Source organism: Ambystoma mexicanum, chromosome 13 (assembly GCF_040938575.1).
Source record: "Ambystoma mexicanum isolate Mex_15411 chromosome 13, UKY_AmexF1_1, whole genome shotgun sequence".
NCBI classification, from domain to species: Eukaryota; Metazoa; Chordata; class Amphibia; order Caudata; family Ambystomatidae; genus Ambystoma; species Ambystoma mexicanum.
The window spans coordinates 103,205,219-103,231,173 of NC_090938.1; the positions used below are offsets into that span (position 1 = coordinate 103,205,219).

A 25,955-nucleotide genomic window follows, 5' to 3' on the forward strand; every position below is an offset into this window, starting at 1 on the left:
GCACGCAGCCCAATCGCGTGTGAAACTTCTCGCGCACCTCTGAAATACACGCGCCCAGGCCAATCGCGTGTGGAACTTCTCACGCACCTCTGAAATACCCGCACGCAGCCCAATCGCATGTGAAACTTCTCGCGCACCTCTGAAATACACGCGCCCAGGCCAATCGCGTGTGAAACTTCCCGCGTACCCCTGAAATACCCGCACGCAGCCCAATCGCATGTGAAACTTCTCGCGCACCTCTGAAATACACGCGCCCAGGCCAATCGCGTGTGAAACTTCTCGCGCACCCCTGAAATACACGCGCCCAGGCCAATCGCGTGTGGAACTTCTCGCGCACCCCTGAAATACACGCGCCCAGGCCAATCGCGTGTGGAACTTCTCGCGCACGCCTGATATACACGTGCCCAGGCCAATCGCGTGTGGAACTTCTCTCGCACCTCTGAAATACACGCACACGCTCCCCCAGGCCAATCGCGTGTGGAACTTCTCGCGCACCTCGGAAATACACGCGCCCAGGCCAATCGCGTGTGGAACTTATCGCGCACCCCTGAGATACACGCGCCCAGGCCAATCGCGTGTGGAACTTTTCGCGCACCCCTGAAATACCCGCACGCAGCCCAATCGCGTGTGAAACTTCCCGCGCACCCCTGAAATACCCACACGCAGCCCAATCGCGTGTGAAACTTCTCGCGCACCTCTAAAATACATGCGCCCAGGCCAATCGCGTGTGAAACTTCTCGCGCACCCCTGAGATACACGCGCCCAGGTCAATCGCGTGTGGAACTTCTCGCGCACCCCTGGAATACACCCGCCCAGGGCAATCGCGTTTGGAACTTCTCGCGCACCCCTGAAATACCCGCACGCAGCCCAATCGCGTGTGAAACTTCTCGCGCACCTCTGAAATACACGCGCCCAGGCCAATCGCGTGTGAAACTTCTCGCGCACCCCTGAAATACACGCGCCCAGACCAATCACCTGTGGAACTTCTCGCGCACCCCTGAAATACACGCGCCCAGGCCAATCGCGTGTGGAACTTCTCGCGCACCCCTGAAATACACGCGCCCATGGCAATCGCGTGTGGAACTTCTCGCGCACCCCTGAAATACACGCACCCAGGCCATTCGCGTGTAGAACTTCTTGCGCACCCCTGAAATACACGCACAGGCTCCCCCAGGCCCGATCGCGTGTGAATCTTCTCGCGCACGCGTGTTCCCGACACCCGTAATACGCGTTCCCCGCTTTGCGTTTGCTGTTTGCCAGTCCGGTAAACTGGTACAGTGTTGGCGCAGCCCTTTGCGATGGTTTTGCGATCTTGATGGCTTTTCCTTGCGCGAGGGCGTTCTTGGGGGTGTAACTGGCGCTGCTGCAGGGTCGCTGCGCCACTCTGCGCCACGTCTGCTTTTGGAGGTGAGAATCCATGAATACGCTGTGCGCGGAAATTGATTTTATCGCACGCGGCTGGCGCAGACATTCGCACGGGCACGCTGTGCGCCAGCCGCGTGCAACACTTTTGTGAGGAATTACATGAATCGGCCTGCACGTGTGTGATCTGCAGAGTGCATCGGGCCAGAAGGGAGTATAGAGAGAGCGAGGGAATCGCAGAGGTCGTGAAAAAGCAAAGATGAGGGACAGGGAGAATCAAGGTGGATGTTGAGGTCACCAAGGAAGAGGAGTTGAGTGGTAGAGGCCTGGAGAGAGGAGGAGAGGTCCGCCCACTCGGATAGAAAAGAGGTGATTTGGCCAGGGGGCCGGTATAGAGTAGCAACAGTAAGAGTGGCTAGGCGAGAGAGAGAGCCTGCAGACAAGGCATTTGAAAGAGGAGTAGGTCTGTGTGGGAATGATAGTGGCAGAAATACACTCAGGAAAGATCAGGGCTACACTGCCTCCGGGCCGGGTGGATCTGGGTGCGAAGAGGATCTTGTAGCCAACAGGGAGCAGCGCGTCAAAGCTCATGACAGAGCTGGCCGTGAACCATTAAGTACGACCGAAGACATCAAGGTCAAGTTCTTCCAAGAGGTGGCAGATGTCAGGGGAGTGTTTGACGGCAGAGCAGGAGTTGAGAGTGGCAAGATGAAGAAGGTTGCCAGCCTTAAAGACCTTCCGGGTAGGGGTACAAATCAGAGGTACGCCCTGCGGAGGAGAAGAGGTAGCCTGAAGTGGGGCAGAGGAGGAGGGTGGAGTGGGCAAAGTATCCAAGGAATGAGAGGAAGGGACAGCCGGAGATGAAAGGAAGTTGATGAGGCGAGGGAACCTCCTATTGAAGAGGAGGAGACTGGCCTGAGGACCTTGGACCAGGACAGTGCCATTAAGGTAGACATGGAGGACGACTCTGGAGGAGTCCAAGGAAGCCATGACGATATACCCTCCATGCCTGAGAATAAACCCTTTTTATTTTCAATTCTCTGTGCAGAATCAGATATTAGGAAAATAACTCAATTGCTTTAATTCAAAACAAAGTGTTTAACATGCTCATCGCTCCATCCTCTATTTCTTTTTGCACAGCAATAAAAAAACAATTCAAAACATTTTGAAAAAATGAATGATTAACATTAGTGTTAATAGCACAGTAGTGGCGCAGAGGACAACGCAACACCAGATGTTATTGTCTCAAGGATAAGTCAGAGTATAGCCATCAACGTACAAACAACAGTACATCACATTGTATTTATTTAATGAAAGTTCAAGCTGAAAGGTATTAAAAAGTTAATATTTTCTCCAAAAGGATAAAACAACTTTCTCTCTTTCAACATATGCCATCATGATGCACAAAAGAGCACAACTTAGCAACATTGTTATCTCGCAGAGGCAGCCTTTCCAGTGATAGAAAAACAAACCAATAAACTGTACAGCATCAATCTGTCCATGTGTTATCTGGCATTCTGCTGCAGACCAATCTCTTCCACAATGGTGCTTTTTACTGAACTGGCACACAAAATAGACTTTGCAATTATAAATTAAATAATTAAATCGACAGACCTTAAACATGGGTCTTAAGGAGATGAAATAATTTTCCTTGATGTCATTGGTAGGCCACAGTGACCCTTGAAGGGTATTTACAAGGCCGTTCTAATTGAATTTCTAGTACCTAATCTGGCATTAAAAACCATTGTATTTTTCAATTTTTCATAAATGGCAATGCTTGTTCTCAATAATACATAAGCTCAGCAATAGCTTGGGAAACCCATTAATAGATGCCCATAGGTATATCATATTTCTTGTTAGCTTGCCAGTACAGCAACACCCTTTCCATACAAGCACATTTTTTTAACATCCTAAACAAATTTTCTGCTTCCTATAAACTACAAAAACAACAATACACTACTAAAACAACGAAGCAGAAGTGAACAAAATAATGAAAACATTTTGTTTTAAGGTTGGGCTAAAATTACCTTTAGTGCCGACAAGTGATGTTCATGGCGAGGGACAAGAAAGACCACCTACTTTGAAAATCACCATCTATTCCACTGCAGAACTGGTCTACTCAGTGTCCAAAGAGCCAGTTTACAATCACAGACATGTTTTTAAATAACATTATTTAGTAATAGGAGGCATTCTGTGCCATAGGTCGATGATATTGGTTAACAACATTAGCAGTAGCTTTTGCATCCTTCTCCAAAGGTGCGCCATTTCAAAATGTTTTAGCGTATTCTGTTTTCAAATTGATATGCTCATCATCGATTTGACTTAAGTTTGATTTGAGCAAAATCTGGATGTCTTATGTTTGCGATTTGCTGTTTTACTCAAGGCTTCCAAGCCATATTTATAGAAGACCGTCAGTTTTACGGTTGTGCTGAATGTTGACCAACGATAATGACAATTTCATGAAAAACTGGAGCAAACGTTTTGTTGCTTGCACATGGGTTACACTTAAATTGAAGGTTTGAAAGATAAACAATAGACTATAGGACCATATATGACACGCGTAGACTTACTCAGACATTTGAGCAACTTCCAAAATGTTCTTAATCCATTTGTCTCCAAAAGTAATTTGGTTGTCCCAAGAAAGTCAAATGAAAACATTTGGAGGTACCGTGGACGTGGAAATAATCAGCAACAGTAGAATTATAACAGTAGAATACGGTATTTCTTAACACATAAAATTAACAAGAATGTACTTCATTTGACTCAACCATGGCAAATATATTCGACTGCAAGAGGATGGAGCTCAACAGATCATCTCAATAGGTCATAATCTTCTGGCTACTTTTGCTAGCAGTCTCATGTTGGAACAGAAATTAATAGATTTGTCATGAGACAAAGACCAAACAGACCAATAAAACAAATATCTTACATATTCTAGTTCCTCAATTGCTCTAGAGAAAGGAAAGAAAAATCAATTTCAATCCAAAGGGATTTGACTTGCTGCTGAGAATCGTGTAATGCTCCTGCAAAGCGGCATTTCATTCCCCCAACTGTTGAACCAGTGCAAAAGAATATCCAGTCCCTTTTGACTTCCAAGGAGAAGGAGTTCATGGTGTTGGTGGTGGTTTCGGAGACGGACAAGAACCTTGACTATCAAAGCTTGCTGCTCTCCCATGCCACTGCAAAGATACGGTAGAAAGAGAACACAGTTATATTGTGATTAAATGATTTGGCAGTCAGCAATGCCTCCTTCAATCTAGAACATCAATCATAAGGATCTTATCGACGACAAGACCAATGAAGAGTCGATCAAACAAGACTAAATAAATACCCCCAACTTTCATGGCTAGCAATTGTCAATTCAGGATCCATGGTAGTAGGAGAGAATAGGAAAACTGATGTTTATGATCAAAGTGATGCCAAATAAATGGCATACGTGATTATTCAAACACAATTGAGTAAGCTCCGTGAATAGGAGGGTGATACTTTCTTGGACTCAAAATTGCACACATAAAAGATGTCAGTTTGGCACCAGTGCTCAATGACACTAATGAGGTCCCTTTAGTCAATTCTATTGATTTATCTATTGATCACTTAATAAAACAAGAGATATGGACCCAATATCTAGCGTTACTATAATACATTCAGCCTTTCAGTACGCTTGTGGCTAACTGCATAAAAGTCCCTCTCAAACATACCACTTCTTCCACAAACACACCCACAAACACGCAGACTGAACATCCTGCACCCAACCGAGTAGGAATATAAATACCCCGAAAAGATAGAAAGAAAACAAAAAGCCTTCTGTTGTAACTAAGGACTGGCAAATTTAATTTTCCCTAAAATCACATTACATTTCTGGCACTTTTAGCTAGGAATTGAAATCTGGACAAAAGTTTTTGTAATGGCAAATGTGTTTGGCACTAAAAAAATGCAATCTTCTTAATGTAATATACATGATTATCATCTAACAAAGAACTTCTAAGCTGTAAAGCACTGCCACATCTCACCTCTCAGAGACCCTAAATCCGCAATCAGTGGAGAAAAGCGACATCATAACTTCTCATTGAGAGGAACTCGGAAATCAGAATGCACATTCTCAACACCACCTTTCAGTACCTCACCCCACCTCCAGCAGCTCCCCCACTCCACGACCCTACCTCAATGTTCAAATTTCAGGTCCACTAACACTGAGGAACCCACAAACCCTGACACATAGGAGGATGGGTTTCTACCCACCATCATCTTCAAACCAAATAAGGGCCAAGGACTCTGCCATCTCTCTCATAAGGGACCTTCCCATATCACTCAAAACAGGATTAGTACATACGCCACTAAAATAAAAAATAAATAAATTAAAGAAAATTAGACTACCTAGCAAATTCCCAACCAATCATTAACCTTTCCTTCCTTGAGATAGTCATCGAGAAAATCATAGGCATGTAATTACCAACATACACCACACACACACACACCAGTCAATTACATGACTTACAGGCTTGGTTTCGACACAGAAACAACACCAAAATAACAACCACACAGGTTATTGACTAATCACATCTTATGATGCATAAAGGGAATAACTCTGAAATACTGCCTTTTTCACCTCCAAGATGGATTTCTGAATGTAACTTTCACATCCCGCCGACGGGCGGACATGGGATTTAATGGCCCACCAGCCCGAGCTTTGTAGCCATTGTATCCCATGTCCGTCCGCCCCACTGCCGGGGAGTGAAAGCTATTCGCAAACCGGGATTTCACAGGGTGTGGATAGATTTTTTTAAATTTTTTTTTATTCTGACGTAATGAAATAAATGTCCAAATAAATGGCTGCCATTAAAATAGAAAAGGGACTATGTCCTTTTTCGGATGACGTGGCAATGGTTGCAAAAAAGGCCAAGTCCTTTCATAAAGTTTACATCCAGAAGTCTGCGAGCAAATTGTTCCCCTTACCATTCGGATGAAACAAAGCCTACAATAAGAACCAAATCTTCAAACAGGTTGTTAAGCTAATTGATGAGTACAACTCTACTCTAACCTCGTGCATAAACATTGAAGTTGGATTAGTATTTCTAAAATGTCCACTATTGCACCTCCAGCAATATGATCCTTCTTCAATTTACAAACATTCATGGTGGCAAGAAGAGCAACCGGCTTCACTCTCTATGTGCTGTGACTCACCCACAAAGTAAAAGCACTATCTAAATAGTGCTTAACATCTGCAGCAAACAATTGATGAGCCAAGACCAGCCCAAAGCATAAGTCTTACACCGAGGAACGCGGAGGGGGACCCGCAGACGTTAGGGAATTCAGACTAAGTGCATGCTCTTACCATCTTGGAAATCTTGCCTGCTTTGCGGGAAATGTGGGTCCTGGAAGGTTTCATGAGCTTCACAGAGTTCCAAGTCAAAATGGGTGCAAGAGGTTTAGGGGGGCATTCAGAGCTTGTGCAGAGAGAACCATTGCAAGAAAGGGGTTTGCAACGAGGATACTCACAACCCAAAACAATCGACAACACTCTATTGAATGACAGGATTTTGAGGACATTAAAAGGGTGTGACATAGCAACGACGATAAAAAGTCTCATTTTGAACATCTTTTTGCTAGTTATTTTGGATGGATACATCTCCACATAGAATCCAAATGGCATCCCCTTTTGATAATATGCAGAGACTTCTTTCGAAACAGTGGTGGTTGGGATTGATGCGGAAGACACAGTACACCTAAAAACACCTGGAAGGATTCCCAAGAGAGCAGCACTGTGCACTGAGGCAAATGCATGCTGAAATGTGCCGGATTATGTTCCAGGTCTTCCATTATGCCAGCACAAGGCATTGTGGGAGCTGTAGTGATGAGTGTGCTATATTGATTTCAGATCTTGCAGCAGACCAGTATGGGAGCATTGTGGGAGATGTAACGTTATTATCTCCAGCATGCAAAATAACAGAATCCTGTTGAAGGCTTCCATGGTAGAAAGCATCTTGACTTGGCAGTCCTGAACTGCCAAACCATTCCACGCTCTTCTGGGAATAGACAGATCTCATCACATGCCTACTTATCCCAGAACGAAATCTACCCCCACTTAATAGACCTTCACTCCATGACTACATAGCCTATAAAGACCCTAACTCACAGGAGACAATAGTTAACCACAGCCAAAACAGTGACATCTGAAGCCACCCCTCCAGCCCCTCCCCCGTGCCACCCATGCAAACCTTTATAGGGTGACTGAATAATCACCCATTTGATCTAACAGCCACATGCCACAGCACCACTTAGTAGCCATCGATGGAGGTTTGCCTTCAGTTCAAAACCTCCGAGCAATGCATTGTGGGTATGCACGCTAGCTCCCAACCTTTCTTTTTTGCTCCATTTCAGTTGAGTCACTGGGCCTCATTGCGACTCTGGCGGTAGCCATGCCGGTAAAAATGGCACGGCTGCCGCCGGAGTTGTGTTTTTCCCTGGCACCTGGCTTTGGGGAATTACTGGGGCATTACAGCCGCGGCGCTCCCAGAAGCCAGGCGCCGGAAAAAAGTAACTCCCCATTCCCATTCAAGTCCCATAGCAATCAATGGGAATGGGGAGGACAGAAGCACCGGCGCTGTGTGCAACATTGTCAGTGCTTCCGTCAAAGTCAGACCTGGCGGGCGGAAAGGCATCTGCTCGCAGACTTGTACTCTGCCGGTCTGATAACAACGGTGCCGGTGACCATTGATACCAGACCGGCAGGGTCGTAATGAGGCCCAATCTTTTAATGCAACACAATCGTATACCTAGCCTAATGAACCCAAACGGAGACAGCTCTCAAGGTTGCAGACAGCCACATACACATTTCACTCTCATTAGTGCTCATCAATTTGAGGCATTAATTCAGTCTTGTGATTGCATCGTCAGGGAGGTTTACCAAGCACCAAAGTTGTGGTGGGTTTAGAAAATGTGCATGGATTGAGGACAGTGGGGTGGTTTGAGGGGGCGGACGGGATGGCTGGGCCCTTGAATAGCTGGGAGGCCTGGGAATGGTTGGCTAGCTTCTTCCACCGTTCCACCTGGTCACAGAGGCTCTTTCGTGGAAGGGGACCATTAAGGACCACGGGTACCCCCGTTGCCGGCATTATGGCTGCCAGAACCCGTTCTTCAAATGTAGGCATCAGAGGCGTTGCTAGGTGGGGGGTTAGGGGGTTGTAGCCCCGGGTCTTTTCCATACCTAACAACACCCCTGGTAGGCAGACAATCTTTTATAACATGCTTAATACCGGAGACCAGTGCGGGACCGGGATTCGAACCTGAGGTGCTCTGCGTGGTCTGCTTCCAAGGCAAACGTGTTGCCCCTGAGCTATCCTTTCGACAGCGTCAACGAAATAGCAATGAAAACCTGGTAACGGGATGTATTTCGTTGCCTGTTGCACATCTCACCCTCAGGATAATACACCCGCTTCTGCTTTTATTTCAGTAACCCAGACGTCTGCTCACAAGTACACAATTGTCTATGGTCCCACATTCACAGCGGCCTCCCAATGCTGGCGATAAAGGCATTCTCTAAAAAGCAAAACCTGGCCTGGATGACAAAGGGCTGGATTACGCCGGAGGCCGACACTGAACGATCAGTGCTCATTCTTGCAAGGACAACAGCCTGGTCTCTGGGAAGAACTCAGATCTCAGGGCGCCACTTCCTTGCATAATAGGAGTGCAGCCGCCAGTCCAGACAGGCCTCTCGGCTCTTCTGCGTTGAGTAATGAGATGCTAAGTTCATTCAAATGAAGCTCCATACATTGCCTGGATCTCAGCCCATTTTTAAGGCAATATGCCGGAAAACTGTCTTAATAATAGCTTACAAGTTGAAAAAAGTGTTTGGGATCAAATGTGATTTGAGGTGAATATGTATTTCTGCGAAAGTCCGGTTCGATTAGAGACACCTTTTAAACGTATGAAGAATTGGAGTATAAGTATATATTAATGAACGAAAGCTTGAAAAGAGACAGTGGGACTATCTAGTACCAAACAGATTGCTTTATTACCAACCCACTACTCATCACACCACTACAGCCGGTTCGATACCAGAGCGAGTAAAGCGCTCGCTTTGACATCTGTGCAGAGCTTGCTGACGCAGGTTCGAATCCTGGCAGGGCCAAACTCAGCCTTTCATCCTCCCGAGTTCGATAAATGAGCACCACACACCGTGGGTAATAATAAGCAGCACTCAGATACCCGCGGGTTCGTAGCGCTATATAAATGCTAAATTATCATTATTATTATCACACCCGTGCCTGCAGTGCCCACCTAATCAGCACCAGTGTAGCAGCAGGATCAAAACAATGCCTTAAAAAGCACAACTTTCCAAAGAAATTGGAATAAAAAGACACAGTCCTGCAAAACATCTCACTAAATGATCCGGCACCCTAAGTTCCATGGGCATTATTCCGTCTAAGTTCCTCTTCTTGACTGCAACATATCAAGCTTTGTGGACTAGTGGGCAATATATGCCAGGGCACCAACTGAAAACATTTGTGCTGATGTTAAAGATTGGACCACAACATTAAGGCCATGTAGAGCAAACGGCCAGGCCCGCTGAGGAGAACCCAGCTTGGTCTCAGCAAGCCTAACCAACCTCTCTGTCCTCAACAGTCAGGAGCCTTACCCTCCACCAGATCAAACCTAGAATCCTTCATACACGACCTGCACCAAGACATTGCGTCATTAAGGTCTGATCGAGCCACGAACTTGAGGGACATCACCAAAAACATGCAGGTCCAGGAGTGTGGACACAAACTCTCCATGCTGTATTAGCTAATGATCGGGCCCGACTCGACATCAAAGCGATGAAACTCCGTGACAGGACAGCCACGCCCCAAGATGTGCATGATGATGCAGAAAACTGCTCCATGCGCGATAATATAAAAATATGTGGTGTTCCGCCTTTTATAGCTTTTGACCAACTAGATAAATATGTGGGGGAATGACTGCAGAATATACTGCGTACCCCAAGCACATACCTATCCAGCTTGACCAAGCATCAGATCATGTGTTCCTTTCAACAGCAAAGGGCCTTGTTGAAGACGTCTCAACTAGGGTTCACTTTCACACAATAAAGGAAGAAATTCCTACAGCAACTTCAAAACAAGGCACAATGTCCTTTAGAGACACAGAGTGCATCTCTTTCAGGACTTGTCCCCTTGCATGTTGGCCAAAAAAGCAATATATGGAATAGACAACTGAAGAATTGAGTAAGCGACAAGTCTATCCCATTGAAGTTCTTTTTCTAATGGGACAACACATCCTGCAAGGTTACCTATAAGGATGAAGCCGTAAGATTATTAGGCATGGATCAGATAGCCTTAGGAACACAAAAGAGTTTACATCATCCTCTCTGCCTTCTTCAAAATGGTCCATAGTCTCAAATGGGAAAGGGGAGTGATTCAGTGCAAACGAAGACCGTAGAACAGACTGGAGACTGTCCCTGATGCTGTTGGTTAATTCAATGCCTCCTTCCTCCTGGGAAATTTAACATGCGAGGAACAGAACTCCTCCTTTGTGGATGTCTTTCCAAAAACAACAGTACCTTTGCTAATGGTGAACCTTTAATAGGGGTGATTTCATTGCTATTATCGATCACCCTGGTAACTCTTACCCTCATTCGAGACTTGGTTCTGTTGGCTTGGCTTCCATATGAAACTGATGGCCCTCTCAGGCTCATGGAGATGACTCTTTTTAATGACCTAAGTTACACTAGAATCTGTTTTTGATTTCACAAGCAGCGCTAGAAATTGTTAAACATTCTGAAACATTGCCCATCACTATCACCATCACCATCTCAGACCACGTCATTATCTGGGTTCCAGAGCATGAAAGAGGCTAGAGCTTAGTTTGAGACTAGATGACATTCTGTGAAGGGATCTTCTCTTAGAAGAAACCATTTATAAAGCAACAGATCCACATATCGCGCCCAACACAATCATCCAGACGAGGAATCTATGCTTTGGGATGTGCTAAGCCATAGTAAGAGAGGGACATTATGAGTTTGGCTGCCATACTCAAAGAAGCAAAGCTGAAGAAACCCCCCCCCCATAAAATCCTGGATCTCCAAGTCCAAGGGTATCAAGAAAACGTTCAGATCTTAAAACGTTCAGATCTTGGGGGTAATTGCATACATTGCTCTCAGAGCAGGCGGATAAAGACCTGTGAACTATCAGGTAGGGAAATGGAGCAGACGCATCTCTTGCATATAATCAGAGCTAGAAAGGGAGCAAACTATATCAAACATATTAAAAAAGGTCTCCCCCAACCCCAGAATTCATAAACATCAAGATGAATTGATGAATTCGCACTCCTTCTACTCAAACCTGTACAGGGAGGGACCGGTTGATTGCTCATAGGTTTGCACATATCTGGCAGCCCTAGATCCCAGCACATATCAGGGGTTAAACTCCAGAAATTGTGAGGTCCACCCAGGAAGTAGAGGTGGCGATCAATTCTCTCCCCAATAAGGCCAGGGATGGCTTTGGAGACAAAAAAAAAAACTTAAAAAGAAAAAGAACTCCTTTGCCCCTTGACCGCCTTTTTTAATAGCTCTGGAATCTGTTTCAGAGACAGGATCTATGGCCAAATCTTCAATTTTGTTACTTCGGTGGCAGATAAAGATGCAAAGAATTGTACCCAAGATCACCCTATTGCTCCTCGGAACTTGGATGCTAAGGTTTTTACAAAGATGTTGACCATTGTAAGGAACTCATGGTGGCAACAATAAAGACAGACAAGTGATGACAGTTGAAGGGTGTTTATTTAACCTTACAATGGGTGAGAAACGCCTAATCTAAACCTAAATCTAAGATGGGAGCAAGCTCGACCATCAAATAATAAGGCAGTCCTAGTGGTGTCTTGTCAAATAAAAATGGCCTATATTAAAAAAAAAAAAGGATTGCCAATCCTTACTACCAAGTTACAAAAAGAGTGTGGGATAATGTTCACCAGAAAAGAAAGAAGTGTTCACAAAATGATAAGTCAGGATGGTTTTGGCTGGGTCTCCCTTGCCCACGTTTTAAGCACGGGACAAGGCTGGACTTCTGAGAACAGCACACTCCTGGTCCTCGTTAGCATGAAGTTCAAAGTTCAACGATATCAAAACCTTCAGAGGCTGAGGTTAATTCCTGCCAAAGTCTCTTGCCTTAGAAGGCTTGTTGATTCACAGTAACAAACAAACAAAAAAAATTGTTCTTTCGATATTCCTGTGCCTTGGGTGATTGCTCTTCGCCCCTAGGATCTCCCTCTGCCAAGCTCGGATCCTCTTTCAACTCGGTCGTCCGTCTTTCAGGTTCACTCCAGATTTTTTAAAATAGATCTTGTAATATCAAATGTCCTTTTAAATAGCTTTCTACTGTGGGCAACCCTTGACCGGGTTCCCTCCTTTTGGTAGCCTTGCACTTTGGGCGATTTCTCTTTGCCCCTAGGATCTCCCTCCACCGGTTTTGGGTCCTCCTTGTAACTCGGGCCTCCATCCATCAGGTTCACTATGGATTTTCTTTAACACAGTTCATGTGTTGCTAATTTTCATCAGAAAGCAGGGTTTTCCATCTGCCTACTTTCTTTTGGCGCTCCTCTGTCAGGTTTACACTTGCCTTTTTCCACAGTTCACAACCTTGTCGGAAAGCAGGGTTTTCCTTCTCCTAGATTTCTCCTGGTAATGGGTCAGACACTTTCGATTGTACAAGGGATTTGACTTGACCCTTGTAGGACCACTCTGATGCTTCACGTTGCACTTTCCTGGGGCCTTCTGGCCTTCGCAGTTTCAACAAAAAGAACAAAAGGGCCAGCGAGAGTCCTTCGAATGAGCACTCCTACGGTGCCTGACCACTCTGCACCTGGCCCTTGTCAGGGCTTTCCCAAAAGTTCAAACACACACACAAGTTCTCTCTTCTTGCGTTTAAAATTTTGCTACTTGCAACCTTGGACTCAACACAGTTTGGTTTGTTATCAGCTTCCTCCGACTCCCAGACTGTCCTGAATCCATTGGCTTCTCTGATCTCTGCAGTCAAGGATAGTGCCACAGTAGCCAGCTTGCCTCCTTGCCTGCTTTATCAATGCAGGAGGCCCCCGGGCACCGTTGACATTTGCTGCTCTGCATGCCAGCTGTAACTCCCGGTCTTATGATTTCCCCTTTCAGAGGATTCACAGGTCTGAGTTGAAAAGGGCAAGGGAAGTTCCCCATTGTCATCCCTCCAGGTCTCACCACCTTTCTCATCCTTTTGAACTGTCAGTTTTGTGCAGCTGCCTCCTCGTGCGTTCGGCCTTGCTCGAAGTGTGCTTTCATGCTCTTCCTTTTATCCCTCTGGGGACGGTAAAGGGTCGTCAGGTGTGCCTGGTTATTGGCAAATGCCTGACTCTGCCTGACCCGTCTGTTGGGGCATGTCAAGTAAACGGCTCTGGTGTTAGTTCGTTGTCAGTTACCATGTAAGAGAGTGTTTGTGTTGGGAAAGGGAGTGTAGAGATTCTAAGTATCCTAGGAAAGGGTAAAGGTGTTACAAGGAAGGGGGAACCATGTCTCAACCTTTGGTGTCCCACCTCTACTCCACGAAGACCCCTCATCCAGGTGATCCTCCCCCACTGGTAGACCCCCAGGAACTGGATCCAATAGCGATGGCTGTGTCCTGGCCACCTGGAAGACAGATTTCTGGGGAGTGGCAGGTGAGACACCTTCAGGTTTCTCACACCATCCACCTGATACCAATGTTGCTTAAACTCTTTCAGTCAGATCAGACTGGTTTCATTAGTCTCCGGCAGACATTCAATAATATTCTACGTGCCCTGGACATTGTAGGATTAGTTAGGCTTCTCGCAAGGGCATTTGACAGTTGTAATTTACGTTTCTTGGCTGAGGTATTCTCAGTTTGATTTTTGCCCAATTATGATGTGACTAATACTGGCTCATTTGCAATGTATCTAAGAAAGACTGATGTGGTGGTAATGGGCATCAGTCACCTTTACTGAATCTGGATAGAGGAACTAGGCAGGGATGCCCCCTGTTCCCCCACCACCCCATGTACTCATCCTAGCGTTGGGGACGTGCGTTCAAGCTATCCTGTAAAACATCTAAATCCTGGGCTTTGATTCTCCCACTTTGCATCAGGCTGCAGCCCTTTTCACAAATGATATACTTTTTGTGATCATAAACTCTAGTAATACTATGACTGATATTATGCCGGATATTAATAAAAAAAACCTTTTCCAAGTTGAAGGCTCTAAATGTGACTGAATCAGCAGACAGATTGGACTTGATATGATCACATTTCCCACCCATGTGGATGTGGGTACATGGCTGTAAACATTACTGCCACATAGGACCTTACTTTACAGACATAACTTCCCTAGCCTATTGGTCTCTCTGTAGAAAAATCTAAACACTGGCATGATTACTAGCATGAATGTGAAAGTCATTCCATGACTTCTGTATGTTTCAGAACCTGTGCTACCAAGCCCACTCATTGACCAGATCCAAAGAAGGATAGGTAAGTCGCGCATATCCCTTGCTATCCTTCAGCAGCCTTCAGAAAAAGGAGGCAAGTTGCCTCCCTCCAGATGTGTACAACTGGATCTCCCCACCCCCCCCCCAAGCTTTGCACTATCCCAGAATGAAGAACAAACAAAACACAAGTTAGGTAATGGTTCTTACTGGTGAGTGGTGGATAATCTTGTGCGTGATCTGCTTTGGAAAGTCTCAAAGTCCTGAGGAAACCCTTCAGGTACACTTCCAAGCACAGCAGCCAGCCTATTATATGGCAGAGGAGCTATAGTGAAGTACAGAATGACCACTCTAATATCCACATTCTGGTTTGTGAGCTCTTGAACAGTGGCAATAACTTGTGTTAAATAGTGGGATAGGCCAGCAATTGCACCAAGCCGACCCTCCATATTGTAATTGGTTCTTTATAACACACTTAATACCCAGAGGTTTCTAAGCGAGGACCCGGGGAACGAACCTGTGTTGCTCCGCATCTTCTTGTTTCCAAGACGAGCACGTTGCCCCTGAGCGGTCCTCCCGAGGTGCTGAAGGCAGAGTAGCAACAGGTGGTTGGCAAAGTGCAACAAGGACCAAATAAAGAGCTAGCGAACACTTCAAAGATTTTTGTAAACATTGAAGGCATGCCCCGATAGGAACAAAACGCCAGAAAATATATAACACTACCATGTGCTATGGGGTGTTCAGAAAATTGCCTTAAAGTTATTGTGAAATGCGGACTAATTAATTGAAGAAATCTCACCAGGGCACTGCAGAAATCCCTCGTGATTCCACTACATACAGGGTTGACTCCAACACTGCACCCAATGCACTTGGCCTGTTAAAAAAATTAGTAAAGCGTGCAAGCCTAAAGCATTTACATACGGGTAGAGGGCACCCAAAGTCAAGTGGCGGCTTCCTGCAGCAAGCAAGCAAGCAAGCAAGAGCAATATTTACAGATACATGACAGATCAACCACTCAAATGTTATGGAAGGTGACCAAATACTTTTTTTTTTATTGAGCATTTGTTAGGCGCATATACAACAAAATGGTTTTTCCAAGCACCACAAGGCAGGGTGGGGACGGAACAAGGGAAGTAAGTATTAATGGGATAAAAAAGTAAATATACAATCGTGGTCCTACTAGGCCTTGTGACATTCGGACATGCAATCGCAGTGTAGGGAAGTGCAGGGAATAAAAGGGGAGAGGGGAGGGAGCAAGGTATGGGCAAGTGCTGGTGAGAGCCAAGGAGGGAAATGCCAGGACGTGACAGGGGAGGAAGCCACTGGCTAAGTGCTAGGTGTGAGAAAACTCAAGGTGTCTCACCCGCTAGTGCCCACGATCTGTCATCCAGGTGGCCAGGACACAGTCATCACTTTTGAATCCAGTTGCTGAGGGCGGACCAGTGTGGGAGGATCACCTGGATGAGGGGTCTTCAGGGAGTGGAGGTGGGACACCAGACCGTGAGACCTTTCCCTTTCCCTTCCCTGTCGTGTAACACCTTTACCATCCGACCCTGTAGGATACCTAGGAATTCAACCCTGCACCCCTTTGTCGACACAAACACTTTCTCATGGACAGCTCACTGTGAGCGAAAACAGACTAACACCAGACCTGTATACTCGACATGTCCCAATACAGTGGTCAGGCAAGGTCAGGTAATTACTGATCATTACACACACCCGACTTCCATCACACTTCCCCACACGGATAAAAGGCTGAGCACGAAAGCACACTCTGAGCAAGGCAAAGCACACGAGTAAGCAGCAGTTCCAAGAGGGCATTTTAATACGAGGTGGAAGACAGCAAGACTAAAGAAGATTGCAAGGAGGAAAACACTCTTGACCTTTTCACTGACAAACTGCATCTTCAATGAACCTTCAAAAGGAGAAAGCGTTAGACCCGGAATTGAAGCTAATGAATCCTGTATTATGTGTTGGAGGTACCCGGGGCCCTCCCGCATGGATAGTCAAGGCGAAGAGCAGCGGTTGCCACTGTGGTACTGTCCTTGGCTCCTACATTAAAGCACCACAGCCGCCGAGTTGAGAAGACTGAAACCAGCCCGGCCTGTGTGGAAATTAAGGTTGCAAGCAGCAAAATTGTATGAAGAAGATTATAAAGACAGCAGTTCAGTGAATGAACTTTGAAGCTAAAATACAATACCGTAGACAGAGTGGTCCGCCATCACGTGGGTGTTCATTTGAAGGTCTATGTCAGGTATGATATGATAGGTTATTTATAAGGCACTTCATACCCAGAGGTTTCTAACCGCCGACCCGGAGATCGATCCTGTGGTGCTCCGAGTCATCTTACTGCCAAGGCGAGGGTGTTGCCCCTGAGCTATCCTCTCGAGATGTTATCCATCCAGAAGGGTGTGAGTGAGAGTTGTGAAATAAAAGTGGTCCTGCAACGGGTCAATCCAAACCCCATGCACATTCAAAAGTCTTCGATAAGTGTTGTATACATTGGTCCGAGCCTGACTGAGGGAGACTAATGCTGTTGAAGGGATATGAGCCCATCAGAGGGGGACCAAGGGTGAACCGTCAGTCACCCAAAAAGGAAGAACCTATAAAAATTGTGTAAAAAGTGAAAGGTGAAAGGTGAAAGCCAAACTCAAGCCCGGCAGAGGTAAGCCTCTGCGGAACGGTATGCTAAAGGGATCTGAGTCCGGTTGAGGGGGATCCAGGTGGATATTGAATCACCCGATGTGGATACTTGTGAAAATCTTTACAGTGAAAAAGAACTTGTGGTATATTTGGTTGCATCAGGCCCTTTGATTGAAGAGACTTTGAGAATCAAGGAGGCTTACGCTCCATAGGCCCTGATGCTGATGAGTGAACTGTAACCTCGTGATAACTAAGCCAGAGACTGTGCTATGCTCGAGTGAACCGCCAATGGCCTGAACACCTGACATATTATTTTTGAACACTTATTTATTTTTCATAACAATATTTCCCACACTATTTGTGCTTAGCAGTAAGGATTGAAATAGTTATTTTTTTTTAGTATAGGTCATATTATTTTGACAAGGCACCACTAGGACTGCATTATTATTTGATGGTCGTAGCATGCTTCCATCTGTAGATTTAGGATTAGATAGGCGTTTATCTCACCCTCTTTTGAAGTTTATTAAACACTCTTGAACTGTGGTCACTTGTGTCCGTCTTACTGTTGATGCCATGCCTTTCCTTACATAGGGCGCAGGAATCCCAAGGTGGGATGCACAGCCACCATTTAGGGGGCCTGTAAGGCAATGCTGGGGGGATACATGGGGGGGAGGGGGAGTGCTGATGCCGAGTGGCCGGGGGGCCTGGCAGCCTGTGAGATTCATGAAAGACCAGGCCGCCAGCCTCAGCAGCAGTGAGGTGATTAGCAAGGAAGGGAAAGCCGTAAAGAGGTAGAGAAAAACAGAGTTTTCAGACGTTTCTGGAATTTAAGGAGGTGTGGTTCAAGTCTCAGAGGGTCAGGGAGGCTATTCCGAAGAGAAGCACCAGCCGAGGAGAGAGACCGACCCCCACTTTCTGCTTGGAGAAGCATTTAACAAGCAGAGAATTAGAGTTAGAGGAGTGGAGGTCTCTAGCAGGGGAGTATGTAGGGAGAGAAAGTTGGAGATAGTGTGGCCCCATGTCCCAGACAGCCTTGTGGATAATGCAGAGGGTCTTGAATTTGATCCTTGCTGCCACTGGGGCCATTGGATCAATTTATTTTAGGGCTGAAGAGAGACAGTCCCTGGGCTTCAGGCAAAGTCAAGCAGCCCTGTTCTGGATTAACTGAAGGGGCCGTAGAGAGGAAAGAGGGATAGCTCAAAGACAGTCAATAAGTTCACTTCTCTACGTCAATCCCAGTCTGTTACAGCAATGAACTCCCAACTTATGTTTACACAGTAAAGAAATAACTGCATGCTGGCACAGAGCTCCTCAACCTGGATGTCAATTCCCTCTAAAGTTAATTTGAGAGGTTGCATTCCTGCATTTGCGTGATCTATTCCTTTGTTTTTGGGTTTAGTCTGGGTTTGTCTCAAAGGAACCCGGAGGCGATGTGTCCTTGCATGACCATATGACCATCAGCATACAAATGCTGCCACAATGCATGCCTAGGATTTCAGAAGCTTAAGACAGTACTTATGGTTTTAGAAGATGCAGGTCATGGCACCATCAGACTTCCGAGCACAACACACCACCAACTCTACAGTTGGTCAAGGGAGGTGGATTAGGCAGGACCCGATCACCTTGTTCCCAGGTCAAGTCCTGCATATGCCTTTATGGGAACGTAGTATGTGGACAGAATTGCAGATGTGTCTGTAAGTTGCCCACATACACGAGCAAGATAGGACACTATGTTTTTGACATTTTAAATTTGTAGGCATGGTTTCCCATCAGGCTCTCAGTTTAAACTCATTTCACAATGAGAAGGGTCAGTAATGGCCCCGTCTTCTTGATATAGTGAGTAACCATATGTGGGGCCACGTCATGTGATGTTGGTTGCTCGTATTGCTCTTTTGCAAAACTTAGAGAGGTCCTCCTCTCCACCACTGCAGGTAAAGCAAGCAATGATGATAGCAGCAGAAACAGATGGGACTGTTTAGATTTCCTTTGGAGGTTGATTTTAGGTGGATACGTCAAAAAACATTTGAAAAAGCAAAACAAGCAACAATAATTGCAGCAGTCTTCCAATATTACCTCACCAATCGTAGAAGCCTAAATTCACACTAACCCACCTCACTCATATACCCACCAATGAAGGAATTTGGTGCGTTATTTATAGAACACCATGCAGACCAGTAACATATTGGGAACCATTCTTTTGGCTTCAACAACCAGTAGAGTCAGCTCAATTGACCCCCCCTTTTCTTATTGCAGATTGATCTTCCGACCAATTTAAAGCCGTGTCAGAAACTAGAAATCAAACGGTACTTAAGAAGCAGGGAGGCATAGGGGTTCAGAGTACTGTAAGACGATGCTTCAAAAAAATTAAACAATAGACATGGCTAATATTTTGTTTTGACTCTGCAAATCAATCTTTTCTGCATAGCAGAAAGCCTGGAGAAGACATGCCTACCCGTGTGCCCAATCACCTAACTGCAATCATATCTCCAGTTCCATCACCAGCAGCTCTTTAAGACCGGTCGGATGCCTAGCAACGGTCCATCTAGTTTCCAATATCCTTTAGAACTGTACAGGTGCACACTACTACAGTATAACTAACGATATCTGGACTGAACGGGCATGCCAGCCTTCATCTTCTATCCTTCACACCTTTGATAAAGCAATTGACGAATGTGGCCCTTTTAAACCAACAACAAAAAACTACAACACGATAGAGTGTTGGCTTGTATGGCAGCGCGCTACTACATTCGAACGTTTTGGCCCTGCCTCTTCGTATTTATGATAATAAACACTAAGGAACGTTTGGGAGAGGTCACAGTGGATTATTTTTTGAAGTCAAACACATCCTCAAAAAGTAAACATGAATTTTAGTAGTTTCTTCTTGGAATGTTTATGTGCTTGCAATTTTAAAAGGAATATTTACCCAAGCCCTCCAACCTTTTAAGGGGCTTCCTGATCTGGTCATCGTGTAACGTTCTATAGTGTCTGCTCAACCTAATAAATTCTTAACACTCAACACCCAACGAGAACTATTTCCAAAGGGCCGCTCACATCATAGAACATGTTAATGTACGTGGACAGCGAGAAGAGTTAGCAGGTAACTGGTCCATGGTAGCGTGATCTATTCTTTGCCCCGGCTGCATCACATGGCTACATGTTGATCTTAGCAAGGTAGAATGATGCAAGACACACATCATCAAATCAAGTATTCATTAAAACCGCACCACAACTCGCACTGATCTCAACCCATGTGTATGTATGACGGAAGAAAAAGGGGCCACTAACCTCTTTGAAGGACTTCTTGACTTCCACTAGCGAGTGCCAATGTGCTATGGGTTTTCGGGGGTACGCTAGCATCTCGTTCCAGTGGTCTCTTCCTAGGCCTTCAGCATTGTTCCCTGCCCGGCAAACTCCAATGATTTCATTATGTCCAACCCTAGAGAGAAATTGACAGAATACAGAAATGTCTTCATTAGAATACGGATTGTGTGGATCTGGGGAACAACACTATTTCCCCATCGCCCAAATTGCAATCAGTGTAATGTGAATACGTACAAATAAATGAATCGAACTGTATAGTACTGCGCTAATGACATGCTCCCATTCATCTCGATCTCATCCTAGTTACAGTGATGTGGCAAAACTCGAGATTCCAAATGCAATTCAATATACTTGTATGCACAGGTCAGCGGTACATACATCAAACACTTAAAGAAATGGATGTTCAAATCCATGCTAGAGAACGAAAATGGTATTATGAACACATGATATTCACCCGAAAATTATGAAGCTGGAGCAAATGAACCGAGTCCGATAATCTAACATTGAATTTTGCAGGTCTTAGTAAATGATAAGAAGCATGTCACTATTTTGTCATGTAGACATGTTCTTATGTTAGTATTGATGATACTCTGGGGTGCAGGGATTTGGAATGCTTAAAACAGATTTATTTTACAGAAAATCCAATATTGAGGTTTCAGAGCACAGGCTCCCTGACTGTGATTAATTTAAGAATTAACTACCATGCTTTTAAACATATGCACAGTTATACAGTATGGCTATTTACCAAATCCATTGTGTCTTCATCGCACCTATTTTATGCATTCACACTGGGATCCCCTTCCCCTGAAAAGTCCTCAGTGGAATTATATTCAATGTTAATTAATGGGATCACTCCAGTTTACATGCATATCATGTTCTTGGCACGCGTTAACAATATACAGCATGGACTGAACGTAAACCTTGCTTACATTCGAAGCAGTCCATTATTGTCCATTTGTTAACCGGTCTCAAACCTATATGGACATGACTCATCTCGGAAAGAAAAGCCATGCATTTAATTGAAACAATTCAATTTTCATTCCTTTGGATCCCACTAAACCAGGGGACTGCAACATGCGGCTCTCCGTGCTGTGTGCACTATAACTCCCTCACCATTGACTATTCTGGCTAAGGCTGGTGGAAAGTTGTCGGCCAAAAGATGTGGACTACCAAAGGTTGCAGACCCCTGCACCAGACCTAGCATTATAAAAATGAGGTCTTGAATTTCTTGAAAGACCATGTATAATGTTTTCCAATCTAATTTGTATGTGTACTTTCTCATTCCTTGGCCTCATAATCCATATTATTGAATTGTGAAAAACACAAAGTGTACATTTGTCACTTGTTTTCTGCATTTAGATGGCAAACACAGCCGCTACTTTTATCCTAGGACCCCCACACCAATTTAGCGAAGTTGGATCCTAATCAGAAATTGAATTGAAGACTCTAGTGGGTATTGTAATGTAATGTGAGTGGTCTTTATAGTGCCTGTCTGCCACTATCGGTGACTTCGCTGCACTTTTGAAGCCAATGGAGACGTGCACAGAGGAGAGAATCACCCATGAGTTCAGAAAAAAAAAAACAGCAGATCCGATGGCACATTATTCTTAAGTGTCTTGTTTGAGGCCTTTTTTAAGTCCGTAGATGGTTTTGAAATTACTTTCTTCAAGTGTTTTAGCTCATAAGTTTGTTCAATGCAAAACCTAATACCGAATATATACACATGTCCAATTTAGTTTTAACCTTAAAAAGCATGAACAAAAGAAAACAAATACTTTTGAATAAAGTGTTTAGAGATATTAACAAAGATAAGTATTTTGTTGTGTTCCTCTGTGTCGCCACCTGCAGGGTTACATGTGAGGGTTCTTGTTACATATTAATCTGCATCATGGTATTTTTAAAATGGGGAACCTTGACAGGTTATTAGTAAAGAGTAGACCGAGCTATCAGTAACTCATCACTACTTCTAACTTGAAATGAAATTTTATCGCACTCGTACACAAGTGTTTCAGAGCGCGTACTCCAAACCAAGGTTTATGGCTTTGACTCCTACTGAATGGTACAGAGGCTCAACGTGTCATGCTTGTACTTCATGATTTAGCAGTGAGAAAAATTGACCACAATTGGTTTACTACAAGTCCCATAATCCTGTTGGCGCACAACTCCCCTTTCCAGCAAAGAAGGAAAATCTCTGTCAATAAGACTATTGCCTTGCTTAGCCACATCTCCTTTTGGTACGGCTGGATCACGCAAGGTAAGTCCTACTTTACTTACATTCATTTTTCTCTGGTGCAGTAAGTGGGTGCAGAGGATCTCCCTAGCAGTGGCTTGGTTTGCTGCTTGGCAGCGGGTCACTCTGTGCTGGAGCAGATGGTTAGGTGGGAGCTGCCATGAGCTGCAGGAGCTTGGAGGAAAGGCCCCTTCTTCTGATGTATATAGAGTGGATGCCGAGCTTGAGGCTGTCCTCTGTCCACTTGTGTATTATCTACAGTTAACCGCACCTTCCCTTCTTTGTTGGCTGGGTCAGTTAGTTGCCTCATGCAATTGACTGGTATAGATGTGTCACTTTCCGATGCTTGTTCTGCCAGGGCATCCAAAGCCTGCAGGAAGACATTACTTGGGTAGTCGACTGATCTCAGGATCAGGTGTTTTTTTTTGCACAGGTTTTATTACAAAGATATTGTGCAGGCTTCTTCTGCAACGATTGCAAGGCTTGGAAGTTGCACAATAGGAAGCCACCATGCCATGAAGTAGAACGTCGCTTTCTCCAGGTAATTTATGACAGGCGCAAGAGATTCTTTCAATGGCATCAGGGTGAGGATTATCCCTCCCCTCTTCCCTCTCCCCCCTCTTTTTTATTGCTGCAGCATCCACACAGCTTATGGGACAGCAGCTCTTTTGAGAGGTCACAATGGATGGTTTGGTCGGCTTAGTGTAGGGGTATCCTGGTGATGTTGGCTTTCCTGGTGTGCATGCACTAATTTCTGCTGGTGGCTATTCAGTAGTGCAAACAAGGATGTGGCACAAGCCTCGTGCCAGTTCAGGCATGCCTTCTGTCTCATGGGGCATTATAAGTGAAGTCTCTAGGTTCAGCAGGTTCGGCATCAAAGTCTGGTCAAAGTCATCCATTTTGAACAGCCAAACTTTTTGATTACAGCAGCAACTTGTTCATTTATTCTTTTTAAAGTGAGTTTTTAAAACAGTGGTATTCAAACATTTTCACACTGTGGCCCCCCTTGAGTAGCAATATTGTTGCTGGGCCTAGGGATATCCAGTGGGCTCTTTAAACAATGATTAAAGCGATTGCTTTAATAGAACATATAAGCAGCAGAAAGTCAGCTTTTATTTTATATTAAACAGTCATCTTAATCCCTTTTTAAAGAGTCAGGGCACCCCTCGGATAACCTTCAGGGCCCCCTAGAGGGGCCTGCCCCCCACCTTGAAGACCACTGCTTTCAGAAAATTGATTCTTTAAATGAAAAATAGGTATACAACGAAAACTAATTGATTCTTACTAGGAAGAAAGGATCTGCTAAGCGCTAACCACAATACACCAGGAAGTGCTCACAAATTCGCTCCTGGTGAAGTGGCAAATCAACCCCATGTTTTATTTCCAGTCCATTATTCACCATTAATGTTTCCAGCTGCACATACATTAGCAGTTCATCAATGAAGGATGCGATGCTCTAACCCAATACAAACAGGAATATCTGGGTAAGGGGCAGTGCATATGAAGACGGGAGGATCGCTCAGGGGCAACGCGCTCGCCTTGCCAATAGGACAAGCCGTGAAACTTGGGCTCGATCCCCGGTCAAGCACTTAGAAGCCGGAGGAGAGCAACATGAAGCACTATGTAAATAACAAATAATACCAAGGCAGCCTTAAACCCTAGAGAAGCGAAGGAGCAAACATGGCGATTAAGACAGAAGTGTATTCTTATTAGAATGACAACTCAGCGGAAGGGGCTATTGCAGAAAGGGACATCAACTCCCAATTCATTCCACCATTTAAGAGGCAGCATTCACATTGGACATTCTCTAAAAAAAAGAAACTCTGCATTAATCGGACATTAGTTTCTCTTGCATCTCACGTTTGTTCACCCTTTAGCGCATCCGCACTTATCTCTTTGGGTAATTTATTTCCTGATCCGCAGGCCTTGGCAATTCAGGCAGAAAGCAATCGGAGAGGAGCAATTTGTTTAACATTGAAAATGGACCAGCAGGCAGAGGCATCATTTGCAGTAATCTCCTGACATGCGCGCTCTGGATCACGCAGGTCTAGTGATTGGAGAGCTTCGACAGCCCACACTGCCAGGTCAATCAAGGCCGGGCCATGCTTTGCAGTGCCATCTTTTCAGGGGGATCTCAGAAGGGACCAGTAGAAAAGATCATTCCTGAACTAGGTGGGGAGGGGGATCTTCGATGCTACAAGGTGGTGGGGCAAATCTGTGGAAAGATGCCATTGGGGTCAGCTAAGGCGGGGCAGAGAAGCAGAGGATGGCGATTGGGTTGAATAGCCTGCTCTTCTACTTCAGCCCCTCATGTACTAGTTATTGATTCAATTATCAGGGCTTTGGTTGGATCAGAAGGGAATTGGTAGCCACCATTCAGTATATCTTTTAATCCCCAGAGCGAGTATTCAAATTGCAGCAAATAGCAATTTTACTCTCAAACTTTGCAGACAAATTGGCTATCCCACGGTAGCAAGACTGGGCAAGCAATCACTTTCTTGATATGTGCTTAGACTGAACTCGCAGCAATAACCACCTGTCGATAAGGCATTACAGATAAAAGATACATGTGTGTTCATGAAGCTTCTTAGGAACACCAGGAGAGTCCGGGGGCAATGGACGGCGATTGAGCTGCGACGTCTCACCTGCCTACACTTTATTTTCACTGGAGGTCACAGATCAAGGAATTTGAGGCTATGGGGGTGTTAAAAATTGATTTCTCTGACTCACGTACTACAGTGCCATGAAAACACTGAAAGCTGAGGCCTGGCAATAGAATGTGGAAGTAGCTTGTGGGCCGGGCCAAAAGAAGAAGCCCGTTGCCAGCCCACTGGGTAGGTCCCGGTGATCCAGAGAGAGAGAAAAAGACAGCCTGTTGTTGGCTCAAGCCTACGAGAGAAACCCTTGGCTCATGGGTTAGAACAGAAAGTGTCTCCCAATCGCCTTAAA

At 45.1% G+C, this 25,955-nt stretch overlaps 1 protein-coding gene across 1 annotated transcript in view; it reads right to left on the minus strand.

The window, feature by feature from the left end:
- Positions 1-2,649: 2,649 nt before the first annotated feature.
- SYT6 (synaptotagmin 6) overlaps positions 2,650-25,955 on the minus strand; it is an 843,909-nt gene continuing 820,603 nt past the window's right edge. Inside the window, exons 6-7 of the mRNA XM_069633389.1 lie at positions 20,741-20,891; positions 2,650-4,541 (exon numbers count right to left, since the gene is read on the minus strand). Coding sequence (XP_069489490.1) covers positions 4,470-4,541; positions 20,741-20,891 — 223 coding nt within the window. The 3' untranslated portion in view covers positions 2,650-4,469. The remainder of the gene's footprint in view (positions 4,542-20,740; positions 20,892-25,955) is intronic.